At 46.5% G+C, this 12,490-nt stretch overlaps 1 protein-coding gene across 3 annotated transcripts in view; it reads right to left on the minus strand.

Annotated features, from left to right (window-relative positions):
* LOC135401746 (protein O-mannosyl-transferase Tmtc3-like) overlaps positions 1–12,490 on the minus strand; it is a 131,706-nt gene that overhangs the window by 111,479 nt on the left and 7,737 nt on the right. For 2 of the 3 annotated variants that reach the window (XM_064634310.1, XM_064634309.1), the window contains exon 1: positions 7,491–7,713. The exons of the other annotated variant lie outside the window; for it this stretch is intronic. In XM_064634310.1, the coding sequence (XP_064490380.1) occupies positions 7,491–7,544 (54 nt within the window). In that variant the 5' untranslated portion in view covers positions 7,545–7,713. Of the gene's footprint in view, positions 1–7,490; positions 7,714–12,490 lie in introns of those variants that run through there. 3 annotated transcript variants of the gene reach the window in all.

Below are 12,490 nucleotides of genomic sequence, written 5' to 3' on the forward strand. Positions count from 1 at the left end.
AAGGCGTACTGACAATAACGTGCCGCGTCTGTGGTCACGAGGCTCCGAGTCCATTACTGTTGGAGTGCACCTGCTCTACGAGGCACTTGTATTGATTGCAGTGTCGATGAGCCAGCAGTGCCCGATGTACGCGACTTACCAACCTTATACGACGCAGCATATCAATAGGCAAAGCACTCAGTAATCAGGCTAAACTATACTTCCACTACCAAGTGCACGTACTAGACTTGAAGCATCTCATTCCCTAGTACTCGAATACGTATTTATTCTGATGCTGTGCAACGCTTAGCTCCCGCACAAGGTTGTACACATGGCGCGTTTCCGTGGCTGTGCGTGCACGGCCGTACACCTGTGTTCCCACGGGCATGCCTGTGTGCGCTGGACGAGGAGGAGGAGCCAACGCCTCGGAAAAGGCCTTCGATTGCGCTCAGCACGGGATAACTTGTTTCTGGTTGAGCAGTTTGCGTTTCCTTTTCTTTCTTTCTCCTCCTTCTTTTGGCTGAAAGGGGTTCTACCTTCATGTTCGGGCGTTACTGGGCAAGTGAGCCATTTTGGAGACAAGCAACAATGTGACGCGAATCTAAAACAAACAAGGCCAAGAGCAATCTTCGAGACCCTTACTTATACCAGGTTCAGAACTAAATCATGCACCACTAAAAACCCAGTTTTTTCGGAACAACAACCACATATTTCAAATCTCAACGTGCGTGAACCACATCATGTACACTATGCAGCTCATCGTTGCTCACTTCTGCATTGTGATCAGCCGCTAATTTGTGATGGATGCTTTTGATTGATTGGTTATGAAATAAAGGGTTGTCCAAACGCTTGAGGCGACGAGATGCCGCGACTCCGTGTCTACAACGGCATTTTATGGTCTCAGGTTTTTCGTTCTCTCCTGTCTCCTTCCTGTTGCTCATATAGCCATAGCTGCGTCGGGGTGCTATCAAAATACGCGGGTCACCTGAGTTTAATTCGTGAAATTGAAATCTAAGATTTCATTGAAGATAAGTAATCAGCTTGCGCCGCTTCGTAAACAACACTGCTGCCAACCGACACACCGTCCTGACGACGACAGAGCGTCATTTATACTGTAAAGCAGCAGAGGTGCAATCTCAGAAATTTGATCTATTCGATAGAGCTTGAGCCCTCACTACTCTTACGTCACAATTTTAGTCCCAATTGCGCTCATAGTGATTTAGAAAATTGAAATTGCAAATTACGGACAGCACTGTGTCGAGGTCGCCAATAACAGCGAATTGCTCGTCAAGTACTGCGGCAAAACTACATTGCATGCGCATAACACTGTGTCTAAAACAAGTCGGCTACACGTCGGCTGCGTAGCCGTCAGGAGCAGCAAGCCAGTCGGTAACATAGATCACTGTTGCTCGACAAATTGGGGATTCTTTTCCACCAGACGTCGCCCCGAGCCGTTTTATCGTAGGGTGCCTGAATACTAGCGCCGTCCGTGCAGAGGGAGCTAGTATTGGGGCACCCTATTTTATCGCAATTTTACTAGCAAATTAAAAATGTTTAGCGTTCCAGTCGCATGTATAACTTGTTGTGCAAGGTTTACAAGCAACAAGCTGTTAAACTATATGCCGGCAACATAACCTGTCCGTCTGCTGCTTTACGATATACCTTTAAAGAATATTTCATCATAGCAGCCGCTTTTCCCCGTGACATAGCGGGCGCCAAGGGACGTTCCTGTTTATGATGACCCCTCAACAACAACATCTATGCACGATGTCCGTCCACCCACACAATTAAGGCAGGTCAATTACCCGTCGCACTAATTAAAACTCTTCTTATTACGGAGCACCGACAAACACAGCCCCGCATACGAGATGCCTGTTTCGACGGACAGATTCATTATGCTCTGTTACCATTCCTGTTTTGTTTTTGTTTTTCTTCTTTGTATCCCTCCTCCGTGTTTACTTCACACGAAGTCCAAGATTCGCAGACGAAGCGCAAATGAATGAATTTAAAAGGGTACTTTTTTAATCCTCGCAAATCTTTCGTTGCTAGCATGCGTGCGAGGAGGACGCTGCCTCGTTAAATAAATTGCTTTCCAATTTAGCGTGACGAAAAAAATAAAAAAAGTTAAAAGAAACGGAAAGTACAACATTCGAATAGCCAGCGTCGAGCGTCACTTAGACAACATGTTGTTGGGACCGTTGTACTGGATGGACGACAACTGTATTTATGGCTCCAACTTTAATCGAAACTATACGCAATTGTTCTACATTAAATGGAAGTATATAACTATCATATTTTATGGGGTATAACGCGCACTCAGGAACCCTTGAGGAATAATGGTCTGCTGGACCTCGTGGCAGTACACCGCCCAACCAGTTTAGCAAATCCAACTCGTTGAACTTAGCAAAGGATAAGGGGGGCCTGTGAAGAAGAAAGTACAATCAATAAAGGCTATATCCGGGCGGAGGACAAAGCGGCCAGCGCTAGATATCGAACTTTGAGTCTTTGTCCACCGTTTGAGAAATCCTATGACGGAACTGTTCCGAGTGTGACACAAAGGGCAATGGATTGACAGTCATTTGCATATGTGAGTGCAGCTGCATTATACGAGACAGACGTAGCGATTTTGCTGCACATACTTATTCTGTGCTGCTGCACCTGCACATTCTCTTCACGTAGTTGAATGTTCGGGTTGGAGTTATGTTCGATTAAAGTACAGAAGCGGGGAAGTTGGTATATAAGAGTAGTACAAGTAAACACAGGGGAGAAGTGACGGAAACTGCATAAATTACTGCGCAGTTTCTGCTGTCTGTCACTTCTCCCTTGTGTTTGCGTCCTTTTTGCTGCGTTTACTTGTACTGCTAGGGTTAGGTTATGGTTAATAAGGCTTTCTTTTAAATACATGCATTGCGTCGCGTGGTTCACGTGTACGGAATCTAATTTTAATGGCAGTCCCATCACTAACGTTTTCACGCAAAAAAAATAATAATAAAAATAAATAAATAAAAATAGGAATACAAGCGGAACACACCTGTGCGGCAGAAGTTTCCTCCGCACACGCACTTTCCCTCCTTCGTGCTGACACGTCACAGGTTACGAGTGCTTACGTCACGAGGGCGAGAGAAGATCACGTTACGTTGCGAATCGCACGTACGCCGGGCAACTGTGCTGCTATGGGCGCAGAAATGGCGCCTCATATCTCCAATCTGCCAATTCCGGCACCAGCTGTGCTGTCTGGGGATTTCTGGCACACTTTCCAGACGAATGTCGGCACAGTTCTCCTGAAGTCGGCCCAGGACGCATACTAACTCCTTCCTGCTGTCCTCCCTCCATCTGTCCCCGTCTGTACGCCGCTCATAGCCACAGTTGCTTCGCGGCGCTAACACGAAAAGAAAAAAAAAGAAGAATGAACTCTCACTGAGACTACTTACGCGTACGACGCTGACAAGCCACCGAAGTATCTACTACGTGTTTAAAAAATTCACTCCGAGAACATAGATTTGAAACACGCTTCAAACGTAAATATTTCGTGCTCTCTATATCTAACACTTTTTTATTTTTTGCGCACTGACTCGAGAAGCTGGATTTCGGGACCGGCCCTCATTACATATTCAACACGGCGAAATGCACGGTTTCCAACCATCCATAACTTGCTCACCACGCAGCGTTAACAGCAATTTGAGAGAGAGAGAGAAAAAAAAACATACACTCCCCCTTTTTTTTTATCGCCATAACACATATACACATCACAAGCTAATCACACCTACTCAAAGTTAGGTCACGCCTAGCCATTCTGGTCACGTTGTGCACTTGACAAGAATGAGAGGGTGAAGGATTCAGCGTAAAATACAAAATTACTCGAATTGCATTACTAGAGGGCATTCAAGGCCGGGAATGTTTGGTTTCGCGCCCCTACGTCCGAAGGGGAAAAGAATTCTAAAGACAACATGTCGCAGAGAGCACATGGATGAAGTTATGAGGTGGGACGTGCGTTCTAAACCTAAAACATCGACAAGTAGCATAACGAGAAAAATATTTCGGGAGGAGTTGTAAAGATATATTTACGTGGAGGAAAGGATGTCACACTCGACCTCCCAGACGCACCAGCAAATGTACGATTTTCGAGGGTCCTGGGCGTTCACGAACAGAACATGAGCGTTCTTGGCACTTGCAAGCTTCCTAGCGAGCTGTTTTACGGAGCACGCCTTATTCAGATTCCTGTTCTGTACTCCATATTTGCGATCGCTTTCCACACCAAAACTGGGAGGTGTCTTCCCTGGCTTTCCAGACGCATACTAACTCCTTCCTGCTGTCCTCTCTCCATCTGTCCACGTCTGTACGCTGCTCACAGCCACAGTTGCTTCGCGGGTATCGTCTACAGTAAAGATGGCTCGACAGGATGGAAGTGGAATGAGAAAATGCATCAGATACCGTGTTTCACGTGAAAGCCACGTCTCCACGGAATATTCTGGTGGAAGGAAAGAAAGAAACTGCTCACGGCGAGAAGTTCCATCGCGTTTTCTATTGAGCTTCCGCACGGTGCCGGAACTGCCCTACTGCGCACTTAGCAGACGACGCGTCTCCGCCATTTCTTGTCGTCTGCTATAGAATATCTCGTGGCTGCACCGCAGGAAAATAAGTGCGGAAAAAGACACGTTTTTCGCATCTTCCACAGCGGTGCTCTGAGGAATGTTCTCGTCAGAATACTCAGATAGAAGGGTCCATCAATGAAGGGGCAAATTCTCCTGGAGCAGCTCGACGAAACTAGTGGAAGCGTATTTCAACAAGTACCATCTAGAGAATGCGCGATTAAGTTGTCAACTTAAAAAAAGGGGGAACAACGTTTCTACACTCTAACACAATGGAAATTGGTGTTCTGAGGCACAGAAGAACCCCTTTCTTCTTTTTTTCTACACTCCATCGGAAACTTACGAGCAGCGGAGACGGAAAGAGAGAATTTTAAAAAAAAGTAGGAGAGAGAAAGTATCAAATTCGGAAGAAATACACCAATTGGTTAACAGTTAACGTAGTAAGTGCGATCTGCTATGCGCGTGTAAAGGAAGAATACGATAATAAGAATTCGGTGCTTTACGTCGCGAGGTAACCGCGATCAAAGAAAAAGAAAAAAGAAAAGACGCTCCTAAAGAAGAACCAAAAGCACGTACCGCGGAGTGGAGTGCGGGTTTTAAATTAGGACAGCGTTCAACAAATAAAGCCGAGGAAGCACGAAGGGGAAAAAAGGGACCCTGTCGTACATCAAAAGGGATATGTCCAGGAGGGAAAAATGAAGCCTGTCTGTCTCATTTGGTATTCAATCAAGGTGGACGATAGAAAAACGTTGGTTCCGTTCAATTTTGTTCCACGTCGTTATGCACTTGCTCCTTTTACTCGACGCCGAGAAAAACAAAGGAGAGCGAGAGAGAAAAAACGAAATTTGGCGTGTCATTGGTCGATATTTCTTTTCATGGTCATAATTTATGCGCATGCCAAGCAAGATGAGTGAAACCGCGGCAACAAAAAGAAAAAGAAGTATTCCGCATTGATGATGATGACTGCAGAAAAAACGGGCGAAAATCGTGTAGTACCGTACTCCAAATACTAGATCGCAGAACTTGGCACTGAATGGTTATTTCTGATTCCATCGCGGAAAGCTAATGAGACGAAATCACGAATAGCGCTACAGAGTCTTGCGACCGTGTCCGATTTTTCGTGTATGCTTTTAGAAGTTTCGGGGCGACAGCCGTAATTTTAGGATTTTGCTCAGCCGTTGTGATTGCAGCGTGTGAGGACAGTGAGATCACAACGTTATCAAGCTGAGATGGCCATTTCAGCTGAGCAGTATTTTCAGCAACATCAGTCATCAAAATCATCGCAACGCGAAGGTACAAAACCTCATAAATCTCATTCGGACCGTACCGTAGCGTGCGCCATACAAATATCCAGCCCTGCTAGAACATATCTCAATAACGTATCACGAGCACCATACACAGGTAGAACATCCTCTGCCAGGAGCAATCGCTCTCGCGTTATGGGAACCGAATATTGCTCATCTTACGTAATCTCACTGGGCGCTCTCCAAAAGGTATCGCGGTTGCTTTCACCTCTGCGGACAATAATCGTCGCGGAAATAGCGTAATTATCCGCGTGCAGAACGATCGCCTTTACGCTCTCGCCCTCTCAATACCGGTACTGCGCTTACAGATATGAAGCGAGATAAATCTGACGGCGAACCTCAACCCCCCCTCTCGCCACCAAGAAAGAGGCAACTCGTTACGAGAGTGGCCTCCCCTTTTTTCTTACTTCCAACAATACATCTTCGCAGAAACACCCGCACGCATACGACGAACCCCCGCTTTGAATACAAACGGCCGTGATTATGCAAACGAGGAGGGGCGGAGGGGGCGCAGAGCCTTGCCTGGTCAGGCTCTGGACGGTAGGGGGGTCCTTCGGTTTCCGTTCCGAACGCGGCGCAAAGTCAAGGACATGTCAAGGTCGGCATGTCCCATAGCGCCACAGGAGTCTGCGAACCGGAGTGCGCCTCGAAGGACCAATGACGAGTGACAGGATCATGCCAAGTGATCTCTCCGACACCTGTCTCGAGACAGTGGAAGGCAACTCTCACACCAGCGGCCGATCTCAGCAGAGTGATGAGCAAAGCGAGCAGAAATGAAATCATGTTAAATACGGGCTCCGGGGCCTAGTCAGGCTGATAGACAGAGAAGGGGTAACATTTTCTTGAGTTTGAGGAACACACAAGACGAGGGGTCTATGTTGTCCAGACTATACTCTAGACTAAGACGTTGTGTTGTCCTTGTGGGTTCCTCAAACTTAATGCAATGTTACCTCTTCCTACGGTACACCAGCTTGGTTGCACCGTTCTAATTTGCGCATCACTTTAAAATAGCGCTAGGCAGCGAAACCTGTGAAAATGAAAACACAGCCGCGATGTGGGACAGGGCTTAGGTGCAGTTCTTTGCAGTCTTCGAAGGAATCACAAACTACTTTACAAAGATTTACGGAATTTTCCTCCAATAAACACCAAAATGAAATTATTTCATTTAATAATTTAGTAACAATTGAAATTTAGTAACAAACTGTACGTCACATCATCGTACGTGATCGACACATTCGTGACACATCGCGAATACAGGTCGCATTTGCACAGCAATATACGCAGTTCCATCTCAAAATACATAGATAATAGAAACGTCATTCATTTAGATTAGCAATCAAGTATATGGACCAGCACATATTTCCTTCGTAAAATACGCTCGCATGCGGACCTCGAGAGACTAAACACCAGCACGCGACGCACGTAAACATAACCGCTAAGTTGGTCAATCCGTGTTGCATCCGTGTTGCCCCACCCGCCTTGTGTACAACAGCAGACACTCAACCGGGACTTTTGTTGACAAATATTGAAATTGCATTCCTACTTTGGAGTGAACTGCAAAGGGAGACGCCGTGACACAGCTATCTAAATAAATCACGCAATGAATCTCGGAGCTCACCTTCATTCCGGTGTCGCGGGATTTTCTCTTTTCGACACTGTGCACAGCAAACATGTTACCTAACGTAACCGCGTGATGTAAAAATGTCACAGAAGAAAACGTTCAGCCTTTAACGCAACAATCACAACAAGAAAGTTCTTCTGAAGGTACATTTTGGCAGTTTTCAAGCGTATTCCGTAAACACAACCGCCATGTTGGAGAAGGAGGTCAGAAGGAAGGGGAGAGAACGGAACCACACACTGCCTAGCGGTCGTCGTTGGTACTACCGGGACGCGAAAAACTCTCCTCCCGCCCATGCCCTGGGTTTAGTTTAGGATGTATTCCATTCAGAAAAAATTACGGCAGAAATCGCTGTGCATATTGTCATTGAAATGCGATAGCATTTTTAGAGCTCATCGCTGACATTCTCCGACGATGGACACAGTAGAGGCCCGTGAAGGCTGAAGTAGCCCACGTACTTGGCCACCACTAGCTTGTGTATGCTCCTGACGGAGACGCAATCTATAACACTTCCCGTACGGGTGGTAATTTATCGTCACTGACTAGTCGAAGCTTTCCTTCATAAAGTCCGCGAAAAAGTTGTTCTGGGGCTTGTTAATGTCTATATTGAAGTCTCCCATGACATGGGCATGTTGTGTTCCGTCAGTTTTTCTATGAATGTGTTGCTTGCAGAGTAATTGAAGAGTTTGGCCAGAATTAACTTCTCCATCTTGCTTTTATGGTAATCCGGCGTAGAGTATTCAGCACGATAAGGGGCATCCATGTATAGTCCACTTGTACACGCATATGTGGAGAGTAACTCCGTCAATCATACTTACGGTTAACCAGTGGTGCATCTAGAATTCCAAGCACGGAGGGGTGTTGAAAAAAATTAGGGGTGGGGCATTATTATAGTTACGTCATTACAGCCTAACGTACCATTACCGACATGTGTCGAAAGCTGAAATCGCAGGGGCACCCCCTGTAGGTACACAGCTGAAAACGTTAGGGGGGTGTCACTGAACATTTGGGGGGGAGTGTTAGGGGGTGTAGAGGCGGTCTGGATAAATCACTGCGGTTAACCTTGGTACAGAGAGCATCCCAATGAAGGCTACTGAAGGACACTCGTGTGTTCTCTGCGCAATTACCAGATCAAGAGGGACTGTACCACCATCACATTTCCCCTTTTCTTTCCCTCTCCTCCCTTGCCTGGCTGCACCGAGCCGCCACCCACGAGCAGGCTGACCCCTAAACACCATTCCCCGCCTCTACGAAGCCTACGTCACCAACTTGGTCTGCAGCGGCGTGCTTTGAGCGTGACTGTCTTGGTTCCTAAGATAGTTTCGTCGTTTCTCGAGTATAGGTGGCTGCACCGGCATTTCGGTCATCTTCTCTCTCCGTAAGAGAAACGCATCACAAGCCTTCCAATGTCGCGGTAGGTTGGTCCTGGTCTCCGACAGGGCGAGGACGTTGCAGTTGGCCGCGTCAATCGCTATGTCGGTAAAATGTGCATTGGAGTTCTGGGGTCGGATTCACAAAGAGCTCGAGCGACGGAATCTGTCGTAACTCCGTCGTACGGGAAAGTTACGACGAAGTGTAGATTCACGAAGGGCGCGCGTCGCAAAATCTTCGCAGCTTACGGCGGAATCCTGCGAGAGCTCCCGAGCAGTCTTACGAAGGAAGATGGCGGCGTTATTTGGCAGCGGTGGATTTGGAGACGGCAAACAAAGACTCCGTAATGCGCGCCAACGCATTGCACTTTGCCACAGAACCCTCGAGACCGTCCCCGAAGTGACATTGAGGCACTTTTTTGCTTGGTAACCTTAAACAAATGCTTCAACTTTTTGCTCCGTAAAATCGGGTCGCACGGATTTTTCAAGCATCCCCTACACCCCGCTAAGACACCCCCAACACCTCTCCAAATTGTCTGCAAGAAAGTCTAAAGAAGCCATAAAAGCTGCAAAACTGAGTGCAACACACGCAACACAAGACGTGCGTCGCAAGCTACGACGTCTTAGCGTAACTTACGATCGCGTTCGTGAATCCGCATGTTAAGGGCCTCCACGTTTGTCGTTCTCCTTGGCCCATTAATTCGGAAATCTCGAGCTTTTCTTTTGTCTAGCGCGCGGCTCCCTTGGATGAAGTTAGTGCTCACACCGACCTCTCTGCCCGCAGCCGCTGCCCCAAAGGATACAGCAGCGTACAGCATGGGACAAGAATTTACAGATAACCGCATTTCTCCCGACACCATAGCAGCAAACCCGAGTCCTGACATCTAGCAGGGGTCCGATTCGATGAAGAAATACGCCAGTGCTGTGTTACGTCAACCTTTGTCCCAAGCTGTACAAGTTAAGGAAAAGCAAGTCTGTTTCCTTGTTTATATGCAATTCTGTACTGTCCTCTGTCGGCTCTGCGCAATGCTGTTGTTTTGAGTGGGCCACTCATTCATCTTTTTCGCTCTGCTTCGTGCTGTTCTGGTACTGCCGCAGTTAACGGTTTCACTGCGAGAGAGTTTTTTCACGTTTCGTGGCCACATTCGTTATCGCCTGGGAACGTTTCGTCGCACACACGTGATCTCCAAGCAGCAGCAGCCAATAAGTGCAGGTGACATACCCTGCCTCAAGAAAACGCAGTGGGTTCGCTCATAAATAAACTCAAACATGTCCCTACTCAAGTTGTGACATGGAACTGTGAAACATGGGTTGGCTTTCTTATGCCTCCCATACTTACACACGTACTTTCGGTATACGGCCTCCCTGCAAACACATATCCAAGTTTCTTGGAGCTTGGTTCATTTTTTAATAAATCTTGCGACTTTCGTACGCAAATTATTCGAGGGTGACGACTGAAAAAGTCAATTTCATGCTGCTAATTAAGAAACGCCAGCAGTTCGCGGCAGGTTAACCTATTAAACAGTCATCTGCGAAAGCCATTAATCAATGAACTGTCACGGCAGTGTGGGTTTCGTAAGGAAATTAACGAAGAAAACTGGCGCCGCGATAGGTGATTTTGCACTCACATAACTAGAAGTCATGCTGAGCATAAACACGTGTTAGCGCCGCGAAGCAACTGTGGCTATGAGTGGGAGAACAGAGGGGGTCCTGGGCCGACATTAGTCTCCCAGGGAAAACCTGAGACAGCACCCAGCCTTCAGAGCGACCTTGGCTACCACCAACGAGCGGGTGGGTCATGCCGCAAGGAGGATATCAGTCACTTATCTGGGCCGCATTGCGGTGGCGATGGAACCACACGACTAACGCCACCTGGGAGCGTCTGACAGCACAGCCGGCACGGATTCGAACCCGGGTACCTCTCAGGCTCGACGTGCCAGCTCCGTCGCTCCAAAGCACGTGACCTTCGTCATGAAATGGGCGTTGTTCTCCCGCGTCTTTCAATTTCAGCTTACTTGCGCAGGAATATTCGCTGAATCAAATGAGACGTCAAAACACGTTCCCGTGTCGGCATTTTAAAGAAATTGGCTGTCTTTATATAATGACCTTCCCCTAATCTGATATCTCACATTGTTTTGCCGTAAACTTGTGATTCAAAAGTTACTAACGAATCTTAGATAATTAGTCACCTATTAGTTACATACTCTTTTCGACAGAATGTCTGCAGACCGTATAATCGGACTGCGAAGTTGGTTCTGTAGCGCTCTCACGGATTTTCTTATATATATATATACTGAATACTGAATATATATATATAAAAAGCCGCGACGAATAAAATATATCCTAGAATAAATGGTACAAACGTTCGTCGTCATCAACAACAACAAAAAACAAAGAAAAAGAAAAAAGAAAAGGTCGCGCAAATAAATGTCAGTCTCGGCAAAAATGCATTCGCCTTTATCACATTAGTTGCATCCTCTACGCAGTGAATTTCGTAGAATAGAATTCGTGAAATGTTTTTATGCTCCTGTTTTGCCTTTACACTGGGATCGCTTTATCTATTAGGATGTCGATTTATACGAACGTGTTCGCGTGTGTGTTTTTGGTATTATTCGTAAAGAACGGTGCACGAGATCGTTTTCAAGCATTAAGGCGAAGTCATTGAATTTCGCTTTCTGTACCAGATACTCGTCGTGTTCGATTCGCGCATTCCCGAGTGCCCCTACTTTCTGTTTGTATTTCTGTTGTGCCAGGGATGGTTTTCTCGTCGTCGTCCTTTCATGAAGGTATGCACATTGGCGCTACTACGACTTTCAGAGTTTTTTTTTTTCTTTTTGTCTCCCTATGTTACTTCTGTTCTTTAGAGAGAGAGAGAGGGAGGAATGCGATTTAAAAGGAAAAGTGTAGCGTATCTCTCCGAGCGTAGTGAGCATATTTTTTCTGTTTTTGTTAGGGAGTTTTGGCGTTGGAGAGAGCACTATTGCCGTCGGTTTTTACATCACACGATCAGCGTGCCATCATCATGTCGGCCGGCCCGAGACCGCGGCCAAAACGACAGCGGAGGGATGTCAGGCGCTTTGAGTTCCAGGTAGAAACAACAACAACAGATAAATTGATTGTGACGAATGGAGAAATTCGGCACATGAAATACTGGTGATACTCTGTGTAATGGGCGATTTGAAGAATGATAAGGGCCAGCGAGAGAGGGGGCAGCCAGGCCCTTAAGGCTCGACGGTTGCTTGCACCATGAGACGTGAGGAGGAGGGTCCAGGCAGGACTCATCCCGTAATTTCTCTCGACATCCCTAAATGACCCAAGCACGGAATGTGATGTCTAAATGATGTCGTTGTTTCTTGGCCTAAAAGGCCGAAATGCATAAAAGCCTTAAACGCCATTAGAATGTTCCGACTCCTGTGGGTAGGTAAAGCTTGTGAAGTAGCGCATAAAGAGGAAACATATTGTACAGCTTTATTTATTTTTTACACATACATGCATAAATGCATTGATATTTATGCACACATATAAATTTATTTTACGACGAATGCGGTAAAGTGGCTAATTTGTCGACAAGGCATTCCTTTGCGCCTGAAAGAAACACACACAACAAACAAACAACACGAACGGACGACA

Source organism: Ornithodoros turicata, chromosome 7 (genome assembly GCF_037126465.1).
Source record: "Ornithodoros turicata isolate Travis chromosome 7, ASM3712646v1, whole genome shotgun sequence".
In the NCBI taxonomy this organism is placed as follows: Eukaryota; Metazoa; Arthropoda; class Arachnida; order Ixodida; family Argasidae; genus Ornithodoros; species Ornithodoros turicata.